This window comes from Trachinotus anak, unplaced genomic scaffold (assembly GCF_046630095.1).
Source record: "Trachinotus anak isolate AG129_WGS33_773 ecotype Australia unplaced genomic scaffold, CSIRO_AGI_Tana_v1 ptg000011l, whole genome shotgun sequence".
Taxonomy (NCBI): domain Eukaryota; kingdom Metazoa; phylum Chordata; class Actinopteri; order Carangiformes; family Carangidae; genus Trachinotus; species Trachinotus anak.
Window position 1 is genome coordinate 6,625,137 of NW_027273862.1, and position 23,464 is coordinate 6,648,600.

The 23,464-nt window shown below is 42.1% G+C and overlaps 2 protein-coding genes across 6 annotated transcripts in view; one reads left to right on the top strand and one right to left on the bottom strand.

Moving 5' to 3' along the window:
- The window catches only part of LOC139627516 (BTB/POZ domain-containing protein kctd15), a 28,332-nt gene extending 20,117 nt beyond the window's left edge, over positions 1 to 8,215 (top strand). For all 3 annotated transcript variants that reach the window (XM_071488325.1, XM_071488324.1, XM_071488323.1), the window contains one exon: positions 4,666 to 8,215. In XM_071488325.1, the coding sequence (XP_071344426.1) occupies positions 4,666 to 4,824 (159 nt within the window). In that variant the 3' untranslated portion in view covers positions 4,825 to 8,215. The remainder of the gene's footprint in view (positions 1 to 4,665) is intronic.
- A 682-nt stretch (positions 8,216 to 8,897) lies between these two features.
- Positions 8,898 to 23,464, bottom strand: part of LOC139627515 (transcription initiation factor TFIID subunit 4-like) — an 83,241-nt gene continuing 68,674 nt past the window's right edge. For all 3 annotated transcript variants that reach the window (XM_071488321.1, XM_071488322.1, XM_071488320.1), the window contains one exon: positions 8,898 to 11,195. In XM_071488321.1, coding sequence (XP_071344422.1) covers positions 11,022 to 11,195 — 174 coding nt within the window. In that variant the 3' untranslated portion in view covers positions 8,898 to 11,021. The remainder of the gene's footprint in view (positions 11,196 to 23,464) is intronic.

Here is a 23,464-nt window from a genome sequence, read left to right on the forward strand (position 1 = left end):
GAGAAAGCACAGCTCATCAGAGCAGACAAGGCCACACAAACACCTCAGCGGTGCTCCTCAGCTGCCCGAGTGGCAGAACAAGACGTTAACACTGCTGCTGTTAGGGGTCCCTGTGCTGCCCTGTGTGGCTCTGTGGGAAGAGCACAACGCCAGGCGCTAACAGGCAGCGGATTAACATGCACTATGGAGAGGATAAAGACTTGACTGACAGCTTCAGAGCAGTCTGTGCCAGATTTCCAAAAATTATTTAATATTTGTGTTGAATGCAGCCTAGGTGGGTTTTGCAGGTGGTTTGTTGCCCTAGCAACAGCCAATGGGAGTGAAGATAAACAGAAGTAAAACCTGTTTTCAGATACATGATTTTACATGTTGTATTCAGAATGAATCAAGTTTATTCAAAATGGAATATAATGAAAAAAATCTCTATATACATTACGCAATTATAAATACACTGAAGGATGTAACAGCCTCCATTAGTGTTATATATTTGCAGTAATGTCATTTAAAATAAGTTTTGCAGTGTGAATGTAACCATCAATAGGAAGAGATATTCAATATAAATATTTCAATGTACTTAAAATATAAAAAAGTAAAAATACTCATATTGCCAAATGACCCCATGAGTGTTATTACAAATTATATTATTGGATTGTTACTGCTGATCAAGGAGATTTCAACAAATTCAAACATTCTTTTTATTCTATAAGACTGTGTATTATATTATATTGTATAGGCTGAACATTTCATTTGTACATTAAATATGAATCTGCAGACCACAGTAAATGTATTGTAATAATAAGTGCAATGTTTTCTTCTGAAATAATAATAACAAGAAGTATAAAGTGGCATAAAATGGAAAATCAGTACAAGTAGTACAAGTACAGTGCTCTAATAAATGTTCTCGGTTACATCACACCACTGGCACCATAAAGCCAGAAACCACAGACCACAGATGAAGAAGAAAATATTTCTTAATGAGTCTGGTGGTGTGAGACCCTCCATCCTCATATGCTCAGGTCTGTTCGGTTCAGTCTGGACTGTTTGCAGTCCCTCTGAGGACTGAGCAAACCGTATGCACTTCTGTTCCTCATCTAGGTCAGTGGGTATTTACACTGCCAGGGTTAGGGGTTGCATTCCCACTGAGGTCACCTGAACTAAAATACTGTGTGGATTCATGCCACTTAAAGAAACTTTGAAATTAAATTGTCCATGTGTGATCATCAGCTCTGTGTCCTAGGTTTCACAAATGCAGCTACTTCAGAAAGTGCTGCAAATGCTACAAGAATACATTACACTGTCAAATTGTTTTTGTCGCTGGTGATTCCTAAAAAAAGGCTGGCAGATGGCTGAGAGAATTAGAAAGGGTTGGAGCTTCCATTCTGTTTTATGCCAGATGCTTGAGATAAACAGAGGATACGATGCAGATACTGCAGTTAGTGCTCCCTGTCACATATGAAAGACTGTGCATAGTTAAACAAAAGCGACCCCCTGAGTGTAGCGCCCATCACATGCTACAGTGTCACACGTGTCAATCAACTGTGAGCCCTGTGCCACGAGGAGCAAGTGTCTCCCAGCGCCTCCTGAAAGGTGCTGTGTGTGTGTGTGTGTGTGTGTGTGTGTGTGTGCACTCCGGTGGCCATCAATATTACATTGTGCTCCGGTTTCCAGCACTGAGACTCAACCACTTTGATTCCTGCCTCACCATCTTCGTTGTGTTGGAAATATACAGCGCTGGGAGGTTAGAGGAGTTAGGCTGATATATCAGCTCCTCATCCCCATGGCGACCCCAGATTGAGTGGCAGCTGAGAGAGACAGTTATATGTTGAATGGTGCGTGTGTGTTTGGGGGGCAGATCCCTGTGCAGCCACGGCCCTGCAACAGTGAGAATGGTTTATTATGTTTCCAATGTATGGGGATCAGTGGGGATAAAGAGGACAAGGAGAAGCTTTTATTCAGCTTTCTGCTTCAATCACACAGGCAGGAAAAGAAGTGCTAAAGTTCAGGGAAGAATAGCAAACTTTAGTAAAGTGTTATGAAGTGATTACAAGTTGTTTCATCTACTGTGTTTTCGTATTCTGATTTCCTATTTTAAAGACAATAACGGTAGTGACATATATTGAGCATGTTGGAGCAATACTGGACTCTGGGTGGATTGTCCTTAAGTTCAAAGTAGTGTACATGAAAGGAAGAAATAAAACAAAGTCAGCTAACTAGCAATAATTCAATTTCACGGAAATCATTATGTTTGAATTAGACTTCAACCAATCCGACTGCTCACATGCAACTCACTGTTAGAATATTTTGTTATGGTTTCGCTCAAGTGAGGCAGGAAAGTAAGCAGAGAAATTTGCAGAAGTACAACATAAGCTGGGATCTGAAAGCCTGCGGTCACGACAGTGTAGTGCTGAACTGCGCCACCAGGACATGTTTTAGCTTTTTAAGAGGTTGCATTACTTTCTGTTGTCAGCTGGGATTGATTTCAGGACATTGTCCTGTGGACATTGAAACCTTTTGCTTGGATGTATCTTAATTATTCAGTGTACTGTTTATTCCCCTGTGGCACTAATTCACTGTGTCAAACTGAATGTGAAGTTTTTTTATGGCTTCTTATAGTCATTACAGTAACCCTGAGTCAGTTACAACTATCTATAATAATATCCTTAAGTCTTTTGTGTTGCCATGCATTCATGATAAAAGTGTTTTCAGACTATCTTTATTGATCAGGCCATCCTCCTCTGTGACCAAATTCATTGCCGAACATGACAGAGTCCCACATGCGTTAAGAGATGATGGGGGAAAATGCAATGTGATGCAATGATCAAAGAGGGCTATGTAATATCATTTCCATAATCGTTAGGCTCCTCCGTCGTCTGCCATGGATTTGGGTATGTTTGATGCTTGGGCAGGTCTCATAATTAGCCATCTTCACCATCAGCTGCCTGCCGCCCCTTCTGTCTCACAAATTACAGAGTGTCAGGTCTGCTCAACAAGTTTGCATGTGGATGTGCATGTTATAATTTGCATTTAGAAGATAATATTTTTGCACACATATCATGACCGTGTTTATTTGTGTGATTTATCTGCTCTTCTGTGTTGTGCTAATCCCCAGTCAGCCCTCCGACCTGGAGGCCTAAATGCCCCACTTTAGCCCTCCGATGGGGCTCTCACTCCTGTAATTAGAGAGGTCATCCTTTGCCATGAGTGTATGTGTCAGTATGTGTGTGTACGGGTGTCTGAAGAAACCGATCTATTTTGCGTGAACTGTGGCTCTGTATCTGGCAGGAGGGGTTACCCTTCGGCGAGACCTTTCATTTCCATGCACTGCACACTCTATTAAAAGGACGGGGGAATAAGTAAATACACGGCACCGCTCGAACTGGGATTTAGATATACCCCCTCCAAAAAAAAAACAACATCCCACGAGGATTACAGCAGATGAGGAGAGAAAAGTGATGTTAGAGTTCACGTGTTTGTGCCTGAGCATATCTACATTTGAACTGGTGTGTGTGTGTGTGTGTGTGTGTGTGTGTGTGTGTGTGTGTGTGTGTGTGTGTGTGTGTGTATCCATGCCCAGACTCAGGGGCTAACATGCATCGCCGTCTCCTGTTCTCTCCCTGCAGCTCCAGCACTTTGTCCTAACACAGATCACCCAGAACTCCCTATCCTCATTCCTCACACGTCGCTCTTTCCTTCGCTCACGGACCTCACTTCTCCTCTCACCCCAGCCTCATTACTCAAATTAGGAGCTCCAGTAATCACCACGCTGAGCTCCACTCAGCCTCTTAACACACCTCACTCACACTCCGTTCTCCTCATCCCTTTGAGCTCATGCCCTCGGTTCAGTAGCCAATCCAGTGCAAGCAGCATGAATATTGCAGAGGTGGTGTGATGTCGGATTGCCCCCTGGTTTTATTCCATTGCTACGTTTGATTGGAGGAGGGGGAGGGTTAATGACAGATGGTGCATATTATGACTGATGAAGATCTGAGGTTGATCTCAGGTAAAAAAGATGGATGGATATCAAAAAGTTATACCTCTCCACGACTTACCTGAATGTTTTGCTGGTGATCTTTGAAAAAAGATTAGATACCTTCAAAATTCTGGTATTATCAATACATTTTCCCATCAGTCATCATTTTTATGGCGGAAAGAACTGATTGCGGTCTTTTTTTTTTGGAAAAGAAGTTTGACATTTCTGCTTGTTTTGTTTTTTGCTAAGAGTCTGTATGCTAAATATGAAGCTGCTGCCAGCAGCTGGCTAATTTAGGTTAGCACAGAGTATAGAAACACAGGGACAACGCGAGCTTGGTTCTGTGCAACGGTAACACAATCCACCTACCAGCATCTCTAAAGCTCACTAATAACATGTTGCATCTTGTTTGTTTAATCAGTACAAAAACTGTAGAGAAAAAGCTACAAATCGCCCCTTTACAAGGTTAATATAACACCAGCCAAGTTAGCTGGCTGGTAGCAATAGCTTCACTTTTAGCGCACAGACTCAATTAACTGTTGGCATAAGTGTATTTACCAAAATATCAAACTTTTCTTTAAAAGATGTATGAAACCTAGTACCTACATCTTTATCAGTAATATCTCAATTAGATTTTATTCCGCTTGTGGTTCTCCTGCCATTAATGTTCTTCTCTTCCTCTGTCCTCCCTGCAGGTTCTAGAGCGTCTTTTCCAGAAAGGTTTCAGCGTGGCGGCATCATGCGGAGGCGGTGTGGACTCGTCCCAGTTCAGCGAGTACGTGTTGTGTCGCGAGGACCGGCGGAGTCTGTCCATCAACACGCCCATCAGGATAAAACAGGAACCCCTGGACTAGAGAATTCTGGGAGAGGGACTGCCAACACCCCCCCGTCCCCGGTCTCCAATGCTCCTTCCATCTTCTCACACCAACGTACCCTGCCTACCCCTGCCCCCTCCCTGTCCAACCACCCCCAGCATACCTAAGTATTAGCAGAGGCTTGTTAACCTCGCCAGCCCTGCAGGACTCTAAGGGGAATGTAGTACCAAACAAAGGGAAAAAAAGCATCAGCAACAAAAGTTTTTGATTACGTTAAATAACGCCCAAAGAATCTGGGACTGTGATGAGAACAGCAACAACTACAAATGGATTCAATAGCAGCACACTTAAACCGTTTTAGCACCATGACTGGTTGATTTTTCCCTCATCTTCTTATAAAAATAACCGTCCTGACACTCTTGGAGGGATACAACTGCCCCCCCCCCTCTTGAACCCCAATCCACTGCACCCCTCAACACACACACACCGCCCCTCTTCTCCTCTTTTAGCAGTGTGTCATCCACTTCTGTGTCTGTATGAGGTCCATGTCTCGTCTGATTGGTGACAGATCTGGCTGGCTGTGGGAAAAGAAAGCTTTGGCAGGCAGGACGCTTTTAAGGATGACAGGAAGAAGACATAATGTGATTTTACGAATCCCTCAAAAAGCCAGAGACCCCACGACCTTCCAACCCTGTCCCACCTCACCCCCAAGGCCTGGCTACAGAAGACGCCAGAGTCTCGCCCAAAACAGCATTGTTTGCCAAACTGATTGTTTATTACAATTTTTCATTGTTGTTTCTAAAGTATGTTCTTCTTGCTCCTTTTGCTGTTCTTATCATGACATGGTGTAAACAATTATTATTAATAGGATTATTTTTAATGTCTCTTTTTTCCTTTCTCCAATATGAAGGATGTATGAACATTGTATTCATTAGGCTTTGAGAGCTTGTGAGGGAGCATTTCTTGGCAGTAGCTGCAGAAACTCAGATGTCTCCAGGCTATGTGGCTAAAGCGATCTGGCTGGCAATGCATTCAGAGCCGGAAAAAGTCCCATTGTTCAAATGGGAATGGAAGAGAACCTGGATGTTTCGACATTGTTTATAGTCAAATGTGCAGCACACATAAAAAAAAGTGCTCTGGAATTTGTGCTTATTAGCTCTAAAACATATCTCGGGTCTCTGATCAGATTCTCTCACACATGAGCACAAACATTTGTTCATAGTCAGCCGATACTCAAGAAAGTTTGTAAATTTAAAATTCAGGTTGAAGTTGCACAAGCTCAAAGTGTATTGCAGTTCTGTCGGGTGAGAATGTTAAAGACTTGAGGACTGACGTTGAAAGCCGACGTTTACCAGTATGTCTCGTGATCAGCAAGAGATGTACTCTAAATGCTTAATGTTTCTTTGCACTTAAATGTTTCCTACAGAGGTGTCCTGCCCTGCTCCCTTATAACACATGTTTGATCCCAGTGACCAGTGCCAAGCCCAGCTGTTTATCTTCTCATGCTTTAGCAGACTAGACCACTAAAATGCTTAAAAACAGGCAAAACTTCCAACAGAACAAATACTGCAGGTACCAAAGTAGACAAGGTGCCTATTTTATTGATTGTACAAACATAAAGACGTCATCTCTTTTTACAGTTTATAGCTGAAGAACAAAATGCATTATTCAGAACTGTATGAAGAGTACCAACATTTGTTCCTTTAGGCCTCCAGTCTTGACAGTTTTGTTGAGAATAGCTCATAGTGCCATCAGACCAAGTTTGAGAGGCAAAGTCTCTGTTTCAATATTGTCACTTCTAAGCCAAGATTATTTCTTTGGTTCTCCTCATATACGTACGGCAAAACCCAAAGCGAAGTGTACTCCTAGAATCTGCGTGTTATTCACAAAGAAGCGAGTGGGCGGCATTTACTCTATCCTGCTCTCATTCTTTTGGTCTTATTCTCAACATTTCTGGATCAAAGATCAGAGACAAGAAAGGCCAAGTTTTCATGCTTTATATTTGTGTGTAACTTACAGATGCTGTTTCTTCCATTCCAAAAGACTGAGAGAAAAAAAAACAAAAAAAACAGAAGCTCATTCTGATCTTTGTGGGCCCTGGCAGTTGTTTGAGTTAAACTGGGGTTGTTTTTATAAACTAGTTGTTCATTAGAAATGGGCGGCACATGGTCTGACCATGCTGTCCTAATATCTGCTCTCTCCAGGATGGCCGCTGATTAAACGAGGCCAATGAGTGGATAAAGATGAGCTCAGAGTAAGTGTAGCCCCCAGTCCTGTGCAGTCCTCCCTGGGGGTCTCTCTCACAATCAAGCCCATCTTTGTTCTGACCTGCCAGTGGCCTGCGCCTTTGCATACAGTCGCCTCAAAGGGAATGGTCAACCAGGCCTTTCATGTGCCGAGGCATGTTGGGCTCTTCACAGCGCTCCTCGCCCCCCTCTGCCTCCCCGAAGGCTCCCAGCTCAGTGGTGCCAGTAGAAACTTGGGCTGAACCCCCTGCTGCTGTGTCATCCCCATGCCCTGGTTTTCAAAACGCCCTCCTACGCTGTGGCTCGCTGGACTACACCGCAACAAACCAAACAAAGTGATGAGTCAAATCTGAGCACACTCAGAACATACTGTACAGCCAGGCGACTCGACTCTGCTGCTGAGCCAGAGATCTTTCATCTAGTTGATATGAGGTGTGGAAACTCATCTGGGTTAGTTCTTGAGGAAACAGGCGTAAAAACGACCCATGCTGTAATAAAACCTCACATCTGCAAGATGTTTTTTTTTTTTTCAGGAAGGAGGAAACAAAGGCATATTTTCTTACGGATGTGGCATTTTGAAATCACAGAATGGGCTGTTAGCTTTCAAGAGCTGAGAGCGCATGCATTTGTGAATAAAAAAATTAGTGACCGTTCAAACTTACACATAAAGTGAGAAAAAGGAACAAAGATAGCAGGTATGGGTTCCTCTGTTTGCAATAACCAAACCAGGGATGCTCCCTTTCCACTCAGCATATAAATAGCAGGCGAACTACAGAGCTAGTCAAACTTGACAGGACTGGAAACTTCCTAGACATGTTCACACATGCCACCCTTTTCTGACGGTACTGGTCAGTGTTCAGCCAGTTCACACAGCATTCACTCCACCTGAGGCAGGTCAGTTGTACAGTTATTGTATACTGAATTATCAGGACTCTGGGTTTTACAGGACCCTCGTGTTTTTAAGAGACCTCTTAGTCCTCTTCAAGAAAAGAATGAAAAGAATTCAAAGCTTAACACTGTGTACATATGGATAAAAACATTTCAAAGGGTATAATAAGGTGCAAATGTATATTATTTAAAGTGTTTAAAACAATTAGACTGTGGTATTAAAGGGCATGTGTTCATTTACAGTGTCTCCATTTGACTTTTCTTGCATATTTGCGATAATAAAAGGATGTACTGTATATCTGATGTGTGTCTCATTGCTTATGTTGTGTAATTAGCTTGTCATTAGCTTTAACTTTTAGTTATCTCTATCATACAACCGCTCACTTTTCCCTGCAATGTTTGTGATCTGCGAAAGTGTTTATCACAGAGGATTCCAGCTAGAAAAATGTCTACTGTCTAGCGGCCTGCTGTACTCAAGCTTGTGTGGGGAAGGTGGTCTTCAGGGCTCAATCCAGATCAGCAGTTTAAAGCTCCAGAGGAACAGAGGAATAGGCTGAAATCTTGTAAAAACCAATATGCTCCCAAACCCCAATATTTTGCACTGAGTTAAACGGTTTGGTCTTTTCAAAAATGCTTCTGCTTAATTAGCAGCAGAAACCTAGGGGGACTTTTCATAGTTGAGCAGCAGCGCTTGACTCAGTTTGTACTTAGCATGTGCAATGTTAGAAATGGAAATGAAGCAGGCTGATTTAGTAGTTGACTTTGGTAAAACTGTCTGCAAAACATAACCACTTATTTTTTTCTTTTGAAGAGTAAGGAATAAACAGGGAGAAACATATTGCTTAGTTATGAAGTCATTTTAGACTAAAACTTGCATTTTTTTTTTTAAATTCTTGCCAATATTCTTCCCTACAGACATTTGAACGTGCATGCTGTTGGAATAAAACAACAGAAGGAATGGACAAAGTCAGATTCTGCTCAGTTTAGTAAACAGCTCATTTATTCCTTTACAAAATAGGTACAAATACATAAGTATTGTTTTTTCACACAAACAGGAAATTTTCAAGATATGTACAAGAGTTTACCAAAAATAACGTGGTTCTAATAAACACATAGTTTTGTAAACAATATTTACAAATCATCCTTACAATGACATGTTATTTCCTCCTTCTGTTTACATCAGTAATATTGTCCTAATATTTTGGCTAAAAAGCTGTAGTAGTAGTAGAAATGTATTCCTGTGAAACCACCAGAAACCATAGAAATCATTATTAAAATCATTTCAAATCACCACAATAGACATTGTTGTGCTTGTTTTTAAAACATGGTATTTTTTAGATAAAATTTATGAAAATGTGACAAAAGCCAATCCCCCAAAATGAAATAAAGAAAAACAAGAAATATATTAATTGTTAGAAATAAGTGTCTTTTTTAACAGAAATTGGCAATACTGCTTTTTACTTAAAAGAGTAATTTCTTTGCTATAATACAATGACAGCTTTCAGTTGTCAGGTAAAATAGACATTAAAAAAAAGTGCTGTCAAAATGTACAATGCACAACAATTGATTCAAATGTCACCAATATTTAAATAAATTTCAATATGACAAGAAAAGCTGCATAGAGGCCAAGATATTTAGTTAAATAGAAAAAACAGAAACAAAAACATAATAGACAGTATTACATACTACAATAAGGATTGTAACAAAAAAAAGGCGACAATGCAAGACGACATATAAAAGCAGGCGTTTTGCTCCGTTCCTCTCTTCAATCAGTTACAAGAGAGAAACAAATGGGAAAAATATAAATCACTTTTAGACTGGAATCATACAACTGCATCCTTCCAGTTACACATTACTTTACAGCTGTGATGTTTTATTGTGCGTCAAACACAAACAAGTATAAGGGCTGTGCACCTAAATTCTTCATGAACTTCATTTGTCATTCAGTCATCATCGGAGGAAGAAGGGACTCCTGGGGGCTCCCCCCTTGACAATAGTTGAAATCTCATTTTTTCCAAAATGATTAATGTGCGGACAGAAGAGTGAGAGTTAAGATAAAGGAATGTCTGCTTCGATCCGAGGTTTCGCTCTCAACAGTCACCACCACACCTACAACATCAACCTCTCTGAGGGAAAAACTTGCCTCCTCACACAGTTTTGTTGAAGCAGTGGGCATGATGGGACACAACTTAGAAACAACTAGGTATAAAGACAATGTTCACATTATGTGCGGATTAAAAGAAAATACTGACTCACTCAGACCAATCAGAAACTGGTCTCATAGCGTGGACCGTGGTTTTGTTTAATGACCTCTGCATAAGGGTCCGGGGGACTGTGTCTTATTACAAATACACAACAGGTGAACTGAATAAACTGTCTCAATTTGACTCATTCAAAGCACATGGTTTTACATAACATCAGGTTTCATAATATTGACACGTGGGTTATTCCATTTCTTACAAAGCTTACATGTGTTAAAATGATACATGCTGCAAAATAATTCAAAAAGAACTATTTACATGTAAGGAAATTGATTGTGATGCTGTTATTTGGAATCTCAATGTTTCAAGACGCTGTTTCGGTACAGAAATCTGGAAAGGCTCATTTATTTAGTTCAACTAAACTACATTCATTGAACTATGTTCAACAAATAGCTTGTGGAGGATATTGTAGGCTGTATCGAGGTGTGAACATAATTCTCTCTGCCAAAATAATCCTCACTTTGAGGTGCATTATTGAAGCTACTGCCAGTGACGTCAAATAAAAAGCGACCCATCGTACATGGAACAAGTTCTGGGTCTGACATAAAAATACTGTTCCACTAACAAAATCCAACTTCAACACAAAGAATTTGATATGGCCTTTAAACTGAGTGATCTAACTACGCACCGTGAGGCTAAACAGAGAAGACATGGAACAATAGTTTTATTTTTGTACATTTTTTTCCCCCTCTCTCTCTCTCTCTTTCTTCTTATTAAAAGCTACATCAGACATCACTACAGTACATATGGAGACACAGAGCTGAAACATTAGACCTGATCTGAAGGCACGTGGCTGGGAGGAGGAGGAAGAGGTTGAGGTGGACGCTGAGTGGAGCAGAGGCTACTTGAGCAGGGCACGGTAAAGGAGGAGGGAGTGGGCGGTCTCTCTCTCCTGCTCCATGTAGAAAATTAAGTCCCTGAGGTTGACGCGAGTGATGCGTTGCCGCGTGTACTGGCGCGATGAGGTGGACGGGACGGAGGAGCTGGCTGGGGAACCCGCCGTGCTGCCTGAAACCTGGAGTCAAGGAAAGGGTCAGAAGGTGAGATGGAAGGATTCATACAGGATACAGTTTCCACAGTTTTCAAGACTTAAAGTAAAAAAAAAAAAACTCTAACATTTTCACATCTGCAATTCTGTTTTGTCTTCGAACATCATCAAAACAATCTTTCAGCCTATTGCTAGTTTGTTTTTAGCTGAAGTAAAAGTTCTTTCTGTGGATAAAAGAGGTAGCTATCACAAACAGTGACACGTAGCATTGCACCACTTAAAGATTATTATAATGATTAAACTTTGTACAGACATTATTGGTCCCCTGACGATTAATCCTAAGAACTTTGGTGATTCCTCTAACAATCACATTCCCATCAGTCTACAGTTCTTTGTGTTTAGTGCTAATTCCCACATGTTAGCATGCAAACAGGCTGGACTAAGGCAGTGAACATGGTAAACATTAAACCTCCTTAGCACCAGCATGTTAGCATGACGGTGTTTAGCTAAAGGCAGCACCTAAGTACAGCCTCACAGAGCCTTTAGCATGGCCGAATACCATTTGTCTTTCTTTTTTTTTTTGTCTGATTCTAAAATTTTTCCAGCCAAGGAGATGACGTAGTGATTTTCCATACTTTTACCCAAAGGTATTTGATATTTATCAAGAATGGCTTTAAGTACCGCTACAGTGACCTACAATATGCTAAACCCTAACACTGCCCCTGTCCTAGTGTTTTTATGGGAACTAAAAATTAAAATAATTGTGCACTTTATGAGGGACATTAAATGACTACTATTTTGTTTCGATTGGCGTTCTTTATTTTCTCCTTTACTGTGAGTGTTTCGCACTTTCTCTTTCAGGGAACTTGTCCTCACTTTGTTTTACAGAAGAATGTCTCGGCGTAGGGGTAGTTTCCATGGTGAAACACAAATCGTTTAGAGTAAGCAACACTATGCTTCCCACTCACTAAATGACGTAATCATTGCTGAATGGCGAACACATTGACAGTATCAATAGTAAGGAATGTTGTGGCCTCCATGCAAGTGTACACCTCCAGTTAAGAAAAAATAATCCCTCTTGCAGAGCGTGAATGAGATCAAAAAGACGAACTAATAACGTCCAGATCTTCAGGTGCAGCCGGGTGTTCTGGGACATTTCTCTTAAACTGGCTGAAGAAAGAACTGGGAGAAATATTGGAAACATTGCTCCGACATTTTTATTTAAGTGTATTTTATGGCTCTTTACATCGCCCGGAATATGAACGGATTTTCCCTGTAAATAAACAACGCTGCAGACATAGATCTGAGCTGACGTCCCACTCTGAAATGGAGCCCTTGTTGTTTGTATTTGATCCAGGAAAAATGAGAACGATAAAAAGGGAGTGTATACAGAGGCTGATACAAATCAAGAGATGCATTTACATTTGTAAATGAGAAACACTGGGAAACAAATCCAGCAAGTGCCCACTTGAACCCAGGCAGAGAGAAATAAGACAGAAATTCCAGTCAGGAACACCCTCTCACAATTACATTGATTGCGCCACTCTGTAAACACACAGTACAGACAGGCCCTAATTGCAAACATATGATGGGTATGAATTCACAAGAACCGAACCAAAGTCCCTCCAGCATCCACCCCCTTCATACGCTTGTCTTTGTGTACTCTCTATGACGATGCCTAGTCTCAAATTTCCCTCTGTACACTCTCTGACCTCGGGACACGGGATGAGGAGTGAGGATAGCCAGGCCACTGTTCCCACCAACTTACCTCAACAACATCTACCATCTCAGGTTGGTAATACTGACATGCTGGGAGGGAGTCGAGTTGGAGCAGTGAGTGCAGCCAGCTCCTGGTCACCCCGAGGCACACCAGACCCTCACTCTGGGGAATGACCTCGGCCTAATCAGGTCAATCACGGCTGACCACATGTGAAAGATGGGCCTGCCTACTGCCATGCCAATTACTGCCACTCACAAGTAAGGCTGGCGACAGGGCCACAGATTTTACCAATCAAAGCCATCCATCCACCTGGACGGATGGGCAGTAGTCGCCACAGGCAGTCGGTGCTGGGGTGGTGCTGTGGCAGGGAGGAGGGAGACAGTGCATATAGCTAGACATTACCGCCCAGGTACTGTGCCGTGGCTCCCAGAATGCCTCATTCCTTTCAGGGACAGGGGCAGCCCTATGTGATCCAAATACAGGCAGAAAGGTCAGCACTCATCCAGGAATTCACTCTACACAGCCTCTCCTCTTCCCTCTGTCTTTATGTGCCCTCCACGTAAACAATACCAACGACCCAAACACGGGCATGTTGTTGTTGGTATCTATGGAGACCGATCCCTCTCGTCAGTACACGCAAGAAATCATGTTGTGGAGGAGGGAGCGGGAATGGGAGGGGTAAACACCAACGCTAACCAAAGCAGATGGTTGAGTGTCAGTTAAAAAGGAAAGCAAGACATCAACAACCACGCTCTCCCTGTTGCCAGCAATTACACAGTAATTGTGTCTAAAATTCATTGAAAAACAAAATGGCAGGCTTTGTAAGGTCACGGTGGATGAAAAGAAAAAGTGAGAAGAACAGAAAAAGAAAGAGATCAGAGGCACAAAGAGAGAGAGAGGGGGAGAGAGCAAAACTGAAAGTCTCAAAATCAGCTTTGCCAAGAAAGATCCATGAGGCAAAAAACAGCATCTGTCATTTTATCTGTGATGGGTGCTTGGAGGCATTATGTCATATGACATATCCATCGTACAGAACGCGCAGGGATACTTCGATACATCTCTTCAGACATTTGACTTGTTTGGAGCAGGGGACAGAGAAAAACAGAGAGGAGAAGAGAGGAGAGGAGGCTCATCTATAGTACGGTCTCTTTGCTGACTCTGGTCATCAGCCACATTCTGCTGTCATACATGACAAAGCGCCAATGGGCCAGACACATTATTTTACACTATTTCACTCCCACTGGCTTCCAACAAAAACATGTGCATGCACACAAGAGCAGAAACAGAGAGCCTGCGTATGTTTTGTGTGTCAGACAATTAGTGTAATACAGTTTATGGAAAACAACACAATCGAATAAAAGACAGAATAAAAAACCAGAAACCTGTGACAAATTTCACCCACGCTCAGAGTCTGATGTGGCAATCGGGCAAATAAATTGCAGAAATTTCAATAATCCCTCGTGTGCATAAACTTCACATAACATCAGTAAACACTCCAACCATGTGTCACGAGTAATGCAGTCATAATATAAGCAACTTTAATACGGTTACGGTTATTGTGGTCGTCCAAAATAAATATTAAATTAAAGCATAAGACTAGCAGTATTCTTTATTTTTCTTACTGTTTAAAAATCCCATAAAAAAACACCAAGCCTAGTCATTCTCACTGAAGATGTCAATCTATAGACCCCAGGCAAATACATAGTTTAATATATTTATAGAGTGAAAGTGCATTGTAGTTGGGGCCTGTTTTCAGGAGCAGATTAATACACATTTGATGCTCTAATGAGTGTTTACAACAGCAGGATGATGTGTGGGATTGATCCAAAACAACAGACAGTCTTCATGTGTGTGTCCACATTCTGAGGTGCAGGTCACATGATGCCCCTCAATCCATGAAGGCTTGTTCCTGTGCACATTTTATGTGATAAGAGTATGAAGAAATGCTGCTGACCATCACACACATTCAGAACCACTCTCTGAATACTCACAGTTTTAACCTTAATGTGCTATTATGTGTCATTGGAATGACTTGGCCCCTATGGTTGGACACCTATCATCATCATCTCTGATGCCCAGACGTGCAGAGAAAAGAATCTGAGTGTTTTTTAAACAGAAGGACAAAGTCAGCTGGTCACACTTTCATGTTCTCAGCCCTCTAAAGACCAGCATCAACCTTGAGAGGACAGAAATTTATTCCTATTTTTGCTAAATTTACTTTTGATTAATAATGTATGTACCTCTCTCTCTCTCACACTTTTGACTCCATGTCTCCAAATGTGCAGCAGCAGCACTGATGCTAGTAGGTGTCTTGAGGAATTTACATTCAGTCCTTTATTGTTTGAGAAAGCGGAAGGGGGTTGGGCCAGGAGCAGTGGTGGGGTTCTTGCTGATCTGTGGCTTTGAACCCTGAATGGCACCTGTGCCTTGATGCTGGAGCCAATATTGGATTTGGCCCAGGTCACAGCTTAGGGCGTTGGGTTAATGGCCCACTTTGCCAGGCACACAGAGCTGCTCGGCCCTGCACAGGGCCAACCTGCTGTCTCAGCACTCCACTCCTCTCAGCAGAAGTTGCAGACAGGGGCTGCATGGTGAGAGAACACACACACACACACACACACACACACGTGGACTGTATGTACCAGTATGTGAGGACACAGCGGCTAACATACAGTGTCAACTAAAACCGCAACATGGGGAAAAACATTGCTCAGCATTCACGTTGAGGGATAACGACTAGCCCCATGATGGTTTAGAAATAGATAAGCTGTTCATGATGCAACATTACTCTATTGTTGTTATTACTTTGATGCTGAAAAATCCGTTTAAAGTCTGATGTCTGTGCTCCAGGCAAGGAGGACATATATAGCACAACAGAGACAGACTGTTGACAAGCTAAACAAAGAAGTGAAGCAAAAGCTGAACCAGGTGGTGTTTTATGAAGTTAAAGCCAGGGTGGAAATTAACAGCAGCCACCAGTCAAACACTGATGAATTTTGTGTATAATGCTGGCCACTTTGGCAGGTAGCAAGCAATGACTGTGTTCGCTAAGTGCAACTGGCCGGTAGAGTCTTTAAAGCGGCTCGCAGCTAGTCAGGTTCTCCTGATGGGGCTCCTCTCATCACGAGTGCCCGACTGACTGACTAATATGCTGGATGACTGAAGGACTCACTGATGTGCTGACTGATGGACTAACTAAAAAAACTCCCTGTTTGGCTGACTGGCTAAGGGCCTGGCTGACTCACTGACTGGCTGACTAATTTACTGACTGAGGGACTGACTGACTGACTGACTGACTGCCTGGTTGACTGACTGGGTGCCAGGAACCAAAGCTTTCCCACATGTTCTCCTCCACGCCGCATTTCAGTCGGGGAACGCTGCCTTGTCCCTTCACAGTGTTTACAGTGTGGAGCCCAGCCGTGGGAGTGCAGCCCCGCTTCATCTCCACACTCGGCCTGAAACGCCTCTCCTACGGCCGCCATTAATCAGCAACAGAGACTTTCTCTCTCCCTCTCTTGCCTCTCCTTTTTCTTGCTCCTCTACGCCCACAGACATGCTGGATGAGGCCATTTTGAAAGAGTTAACAGATGTTGGCTGATTTGCCCCGGGCTTTCTGACATTGCCCGAGTGATGTATTTGATGTGGAGTTTATTCAGCTCTAATAAACGTATAAAGAATTAGAATAATAATTCACAGATGTACATACCCAGATTATATGCCGGAGCCTGTCTTTGAAGCAGACAAGGCAGCCAAGATTAACAGAACCAGGGGAATGGATGAAAAGGGTTTTGGTTCAGTACCCCGATAATCAGAGAGGTCAGGATGGACTAATACCACAGCTTTATGTTCATGCACCGACACAGACGGCCTTTGTTCTGATCACAGGTTCCTTTTCTGCGGTGAAGCCTAAACAAGAAGCTGTCGTTGCCACTGTGCTTTTTTAAAAACAGTGCAGCACAGCAAAACACATTTGCTGTTTTTCCTTGTCTCATATGTGCTTTTTTAAATTTGTATTTTTGTGAACAGCAGAGAGAGAAACTGAGAGGATAAAGGGCAAAATACAAAAGGATGAGAGTGAGGTCTAGCATTCTGATCATGGCAAAAAAAAATGAGGGAATTACTTTCAAAACAAACAACTTCCATTTGCTTCACAACTAAAGAACAACAAATCTCAAAAATGGCCAGTTGCAGAGCATCTTAATACCCACATAAACCATAAAAACAGCTACACAGCTCCATGGCAATGCATAGCAACCGTGCAGAATTTCAGTCAAGGAGAAAGAAGGCAAAAAAACACCTTATTACTTCTAACTCCTGCAAGCCATTTTGGTCTCCAAAGGTTTTAGAGTGCCGCAGGCCATGTGTCTGCAGTGTTTCGGGAAATGACTTGCCTTCGCACGAACACTGCTATGTTCTGCAGCACTGCTGCCCCCAGCATCCCCGCTCAATTTCTGTTTAACCCCTTCCTGCCTTCCCTCACACTGACTCACTGCAACAGAGAGCTCACACCCAGCACAATACTGTCACATTGTTCAGCCTCCTACAAACCAAGGCAAATCAGACCAGCTTTTTCACGAGCTAACACATTAACTCCACGTCTAATTTGGCTACTTAAGCATGTGATGGCTCCTAACAAATATGGGGTAGGAAAGGCATAGGGTTATATGGGGAAGAGAAAGATGCCCCCTTCCCCATTCCACTTGATCTACTACAATATGCGACACAGTTTGCACACTTGAGTGTGTATCAACGGTGGATTAAATCTGCAAACTCGTTGACACAACACATAATTAAAACATCTTGCTCGAGGTCAGGAATTTTCTAATTAGTAGTGTACTGACAAAGCTGCAATTCCATCGCCCTGAGTTTCAAAGTCCACAGGTTACCGCTAAGATGAAAGCTGACCCTGGAGCACTATTCTGCAGGGCTGCTCACACAATTCCTCAGAAGACAGTCACAGGGTCACCAAGCTAAACAGTGTGCTGCACCCGGAACCTCGCTTCCAAACAAAGAACTTCAAACTTTCCTGCCTGGAAACCCAATCTTGCTTTTTTCAACCCCCCCCCCCCCCCCTCCTCTTTCTTTTCAACCTGAGAGAAACAAAAGATTGTGTGAAGGCAAGCAGAGGAAGAAACCATAACATTGTTTTTAATCTATTTAATTAAAATGCTCTGAGCCTGGCTAGCTGAACAACTTGTTAAATACTGCAAATGCTTTATTAGCTGTGTCTTTGTAGCTTAAGTTGGAAACACCATTTAGGATTGTGGGTAATAACATTTTGTTCACATATTGGTTATTATTGGCTATTAAATGAATAAAAAGGCCTATTGTCTACAATCAGAATAGTACAACAGCAGTGCAGCAGCTAATATCACAACATAATGAATTTATTGTTGTTGTGATTTATTAATCAGTTTATTTATCTGAAGATCAGGATCCAATCAATAATGCGATGCGCTCAGTGTCCTTCTTCTTTGGTGTTTTCTACGGAGAGCGCGACAATAACTGAGAAACTGCTAACAGCCTGCCTGATAACCTGGACAATTAACACGGGCCAAGTATCTTTGGCTACATAAAGTATCAGAAGTAGAACTTTTTCAACATTAAATATTCAAGGCGTTTCATATATAAAATGAACCCAATTAGAGTTAAAATAGGAGAAGTGTAATAAGTCTCAAGTCAGAATGCTTGTCTTCAGAACTACTCACTAATGAGCCCTTGTTGGTTTTGCACACTTTACTTTCAATGGTGTGGCACTGTCATTTCTGCTGGTTTTTAATTTTTAATTCAAGTTGAATGAGAGGGTGGTGACTGAGTTAATAATCAAGGCACTGGGGTGTTTTGCAGCCGATGGATAGCTGGGAGAAGTTGCCAAATGAGGCTTGTGGTCCGCCCTTTGATGTCTTTGTGAAACGTTGCAAATAGGAACAACCAGTTAACAAAAGCCTATCCGTTCAGACTGGTATCGAACATAAATGACCACACTAAGGGGAACGCATCCTGCAAATGGCCTAATTAGGGAACAGAGTAGGTTAGCAACATAGCATGGCACTGAATAACACAGAACCCGAGCACACACGACTTGAGAATGAGATAAGAGACCAAAAGGCAGCACGATGGATCCCGCCGCTCTGCAGACATGTGCTGTATGCTGAACTGTCAGTCTTCACATAAATCCTCATATGAGCAGTCCCACATTTCACTCAGAAGAAAAGGAACACACCAAGGGGCCAGAGTAGATATGCAGATGGAGGAGATCAGAAAGAACATTTACGGCGGCAGTTCACACTATGAATTGGTCCTTGATCTCAAATTGACATAAATGGGGCCATTTTTGACATCATTTAGCCATCACAGGCTCAGTTGGAGCGCCGCTGTCACTGGTCCCCGTGCACCTGACGTGACGACTGCTAAGAATGAGAGGCAGGGAAACGTCTGTCTGAAGAGCAGGTCTGATTAAAATCCGGGCTCTTCTGGGGAAAGTGTAGAATTTTATATAGATGGCCCAGAAAGACGAGACAAAACTTTAGTGGAGGATTTTTCTTTTTTTTTTTTTTAAAGAGAGCTTCTGTGAACATTTGTGACCCCAAGTGTCATAGTTTTTTCAACAAGCTGCCAGGGTGAGAGGCTGACAGAATTTTTACAACTATTCATAAATAAATGTTTCCTTTACCTTTAAATCAAATTTAATATAAATGCACTACTTACACTACCACTACTAGTAGTTCTGCTGAAAAACATGGAGAAGCAGTGATTCCACAACATTTGGCACAACAAGGTCAAAATTAAAACTGCATAATCTGCTGTCAATTAGGAATCTGGGGTGGGTTGGGGGTAAAAATGGCACGCAGCATTGCAAAATTTGGACTCAGTTACAGAGTTGTTCATTACAGTTTTGCTGGCACTTTCCTGGAGGCCTCATTCCTCCCATCAGATTCCTGTTCCACAGGCCCAGAAGGCTTCCTTCCTACCTGCACAGCATTTTGGCAACCTGCTTTATTATACCACATACAACAGCATCATTTTCTAGGCAGCTGTGTGTGTGTGTGTGTGTGTATGCATGCGTGTGTGTATAACGCTTATCTACATATTGACTTGGTTTAAACCCACACCCTTGTCTGCCATAATAATTACACATTTTGTAAAAGGAAGTACTCAATTCTTCCTGAACCTGAGGCGGGCAGCTGCAGGAGTTGCCCACCGGCGCCCTGCAAACACACCTCCGGCGCAGCCTGGTATCCAAACAGCTTCAGCATACACCCAGAGCCATTGCCTTCCATGGCGTAATGGCGGCTTTCTATTAGACTCCAACTGAACAGAGAGCGCCATCACAAGCACGGTTAAATGTGTTCCTGTGTATTGCAAGGACAAAGCAGTTGGGATAGGTCGGACAGGTAATAAAGACAGCAAGGGCCTGTTTTATAGTTGTCAACCAGTGAGACCATACACACGCATTACTACACACATCTCAGCACATACACATCCACAAACACACAGAAAAGCAGCGGTGTTTAGTGACACAGAGCAGCCATGGAGTTAAGTTTACATTTTGCGGCTCTGGACTTTGTTGTATGTCCATATAAAAATGTCTCCAGAAGGCAGGCGACCACGTCTATTGCTCACAACCACCATGACATGTAATCAGAGCACTGATGCGGGTGTTAGAGGCCATATCTAGCTATTCACAACTCTCCCAAAGTTCTATCAGTGGAGGGCGTTCATTAGTCCAACAAATACATAATTTATGCAATCTAAAAAATACATGTGATCATGAATCAAAATGGGAATGAGAGACACAGAAACATTGAGGTTCTCTGGTGATGCCAATTCTTTGTTTCGGAAAAAGCGAATAGAGGTCAAGTGTTGGGCAGCTGCTCTGCCAAACATGGCCAAATGCAACATCATTGTTCTGCTGTTTAGAGCCAAACCAGAGCCAGGCCTCATAACGCAGGAATCTGTGGTTATCACCATTATGTTTCTATCAGACAACACTGACTTATATCATTATTCAGTGGTTTAGTAAACTTAATAGCAGTTACATACCATCTAACCTGTTTAAATGCTACAAAAGATAGAGTAAATATGCACATACAGGGCCGTCTTATTTATAGATTTTAGTTACCCAGTCAGGCAATTTGTGAGACAGCATGTTAACTGACAGCATGTTAACTGACAGCACTGGGAGGACACAACATTTTCAGCAACACGTATAAAGAAAAAACCAGCAGCGGAGCCAGTAGCCTTTATCCTCTCCCCATTCAAGACTGATAACATTCATGTTCATGGTGATGTCTGAATTCTGCTGAGATTATTTGTCAAAACGCCTGAATTTCACAGTTAATTGGCCTCCCTAATTAGCACAGGATGTCTAATTCCCATTGCAGTCAGTGTGCTAAATGGTAAAGCTTTAGCAAGTGGATGCCATTCCTTTTGGTTTGAGCAGAGAGACTCCCCGTACAAGCCGAGCTACACTGTACATTACACACTCAATGATCGATTCTAAATCTTAATTAGGGAAACGACAAACAAGCAAGGACACTTAATGAACTGTGTACCTTGTCAAACAGCTAGCTGATTATATTTATTGAGATATATGTTAAATTTAATGATTTGGGCAATTAACTCTAGACCTCTCTGTAATCTCCGAGGGACATAAAGAGGCCAGCGAGGCGAGCACCAGGGCCACAAACCTAATGGAAAGCAGCTGACAAATATTTGTCATCCCCAGAGAGCTGAAACCGGCGTCAGCAGCTCAGAAGACCTTGCGCTCAGAAATAAAGATGTCATACAAGACATGTTTCAGGCACTCTCCGCTTTGCTGGGACCTCATCCCGTTTAATGATCTGAGATGTTCAGCAAAAACAATACAGAAACATAACAAAAGATATCTGAAAGTGGGCACAGTCTTTATTATCAGTGCCTCTTTTTTTCAGGGCCATCCATTTCTAACTTTTTTTCTAAATTGGTCAAATGGAAAGCAGTGAAAAGCGAGGAAAAAAAAATTAAGCTGAGCCGAAAAGTGCGACTTGGATTTAATATTTTATAATTGCCAAGGGACATTCTAAGATCAATGAATTTTTGCCCGGGACGCACATCAGAAAGAGATGTACTTCAGTCTTTTTAGGGAACATTGGTCTATTTAATTCCAGTGTCTGATGCATGTGAAATATGCCTTCCATGGCCTCCTTCTTCTTCCCCAGGCACTGCTGCAGGCAGACATTACCACTTTTAATGGGCCGCCATGAGAAGAGGCAAGTCAGCCAATAACCCATCCTCACTAATGGATCGCCTTGTTTGTTCTCTTTCACCATTTTCTGGAGCTAATTTTAGATGTTCTGTTTTTCCCTTAAAAGACAAAATAGAGGACACTGTATCACAACAATATTGTAGCACAAAACAATGAAATAAATTATCTTTAGACAGAAAGACATAAGAACTGCATCATTTGAACATCGCTGCTGAGTAAAGTATCTGGTGGTTGGTCCATGTTATGAGGAGCAGCTCAGGAGTAACTAGAAGCCAAAGCTTTACCTCTCTCTGTTGGAGGCTGAGAGAAAAAGGGACTTCTGGGGCCTGTAGTGAAAAGCTCAGAGAGAGAAGTAATGGGGGGAGTTAACAGCAGTAGTTTTAGGGGTGGCAATGATCAACTCACTGATATATTCATTAGTAAACTAATCTAAATTCAAATTTAACAGATTTGCCAGACAGCAAAAAACTTGCCATGGCTCACAAAAACAAATATACATTTGCAATTTACATTCCTACTTTACAATTATGCCTTCATCTGTATACATACATGATCATTCAATAGAGATATTAAATATTCACATTTATTGAATGGGTGACCTTTGCACTGCAATCCTTTTAGTACAGCTTTCCTGCATGTAAACATCACATTGTTGAGCCTTTTAGTCATAGTGTAGTATTATTGAAATAAGACGAGTACACTTCCACTGACATTTCCACGCAGATTATAAAAGACATTAAGGTTCGTAGTCAACAGAGAGACCGACCACAAAAGCAAGTGTGTAGGTTATATTAAAAAAATCCTCTTCTTTAAAAATGCAAACTGCTACAGATCAGCTATGATGCTGTAAACGTACAGATGGTGCTCAATTATTTAGTGTTGAGTCTTCAGCAGAGAACTGCTGCTTACAGGATGCCTGATACACACCCCCACCAAGAAAAGTCCTGAATCAGATTCTGGAAAACTCAAACTACGCTCTATGTTGGCATTTCTGCCATCTAGTTGTCGTATTTTGCCTACTCTATACATATTACCACCTCTCATCCACCCTCCTTGGCATTCCTCTGCCCTCCTGCTTGCACCTAATGAAAGATCTTTTCCAGCTTTTTCCTCTTCTCTTTCCCCAGGCTCAAACCTTGACAGCTGACAATAGAGCTGACATAAACTTTCACGTCAAAGCAAAACAAACTTGAGCACATAGCGACAAGAAAATGCACTGCTCCCTGAAAGCAGTCAGGGTTAAATCTAACAGTATTGCAGGAGGTCCTATAAATAACAACAGTAAGTCACACAAAGACACAGGAGTTTCTTAAGTGAGCCATAACAGAA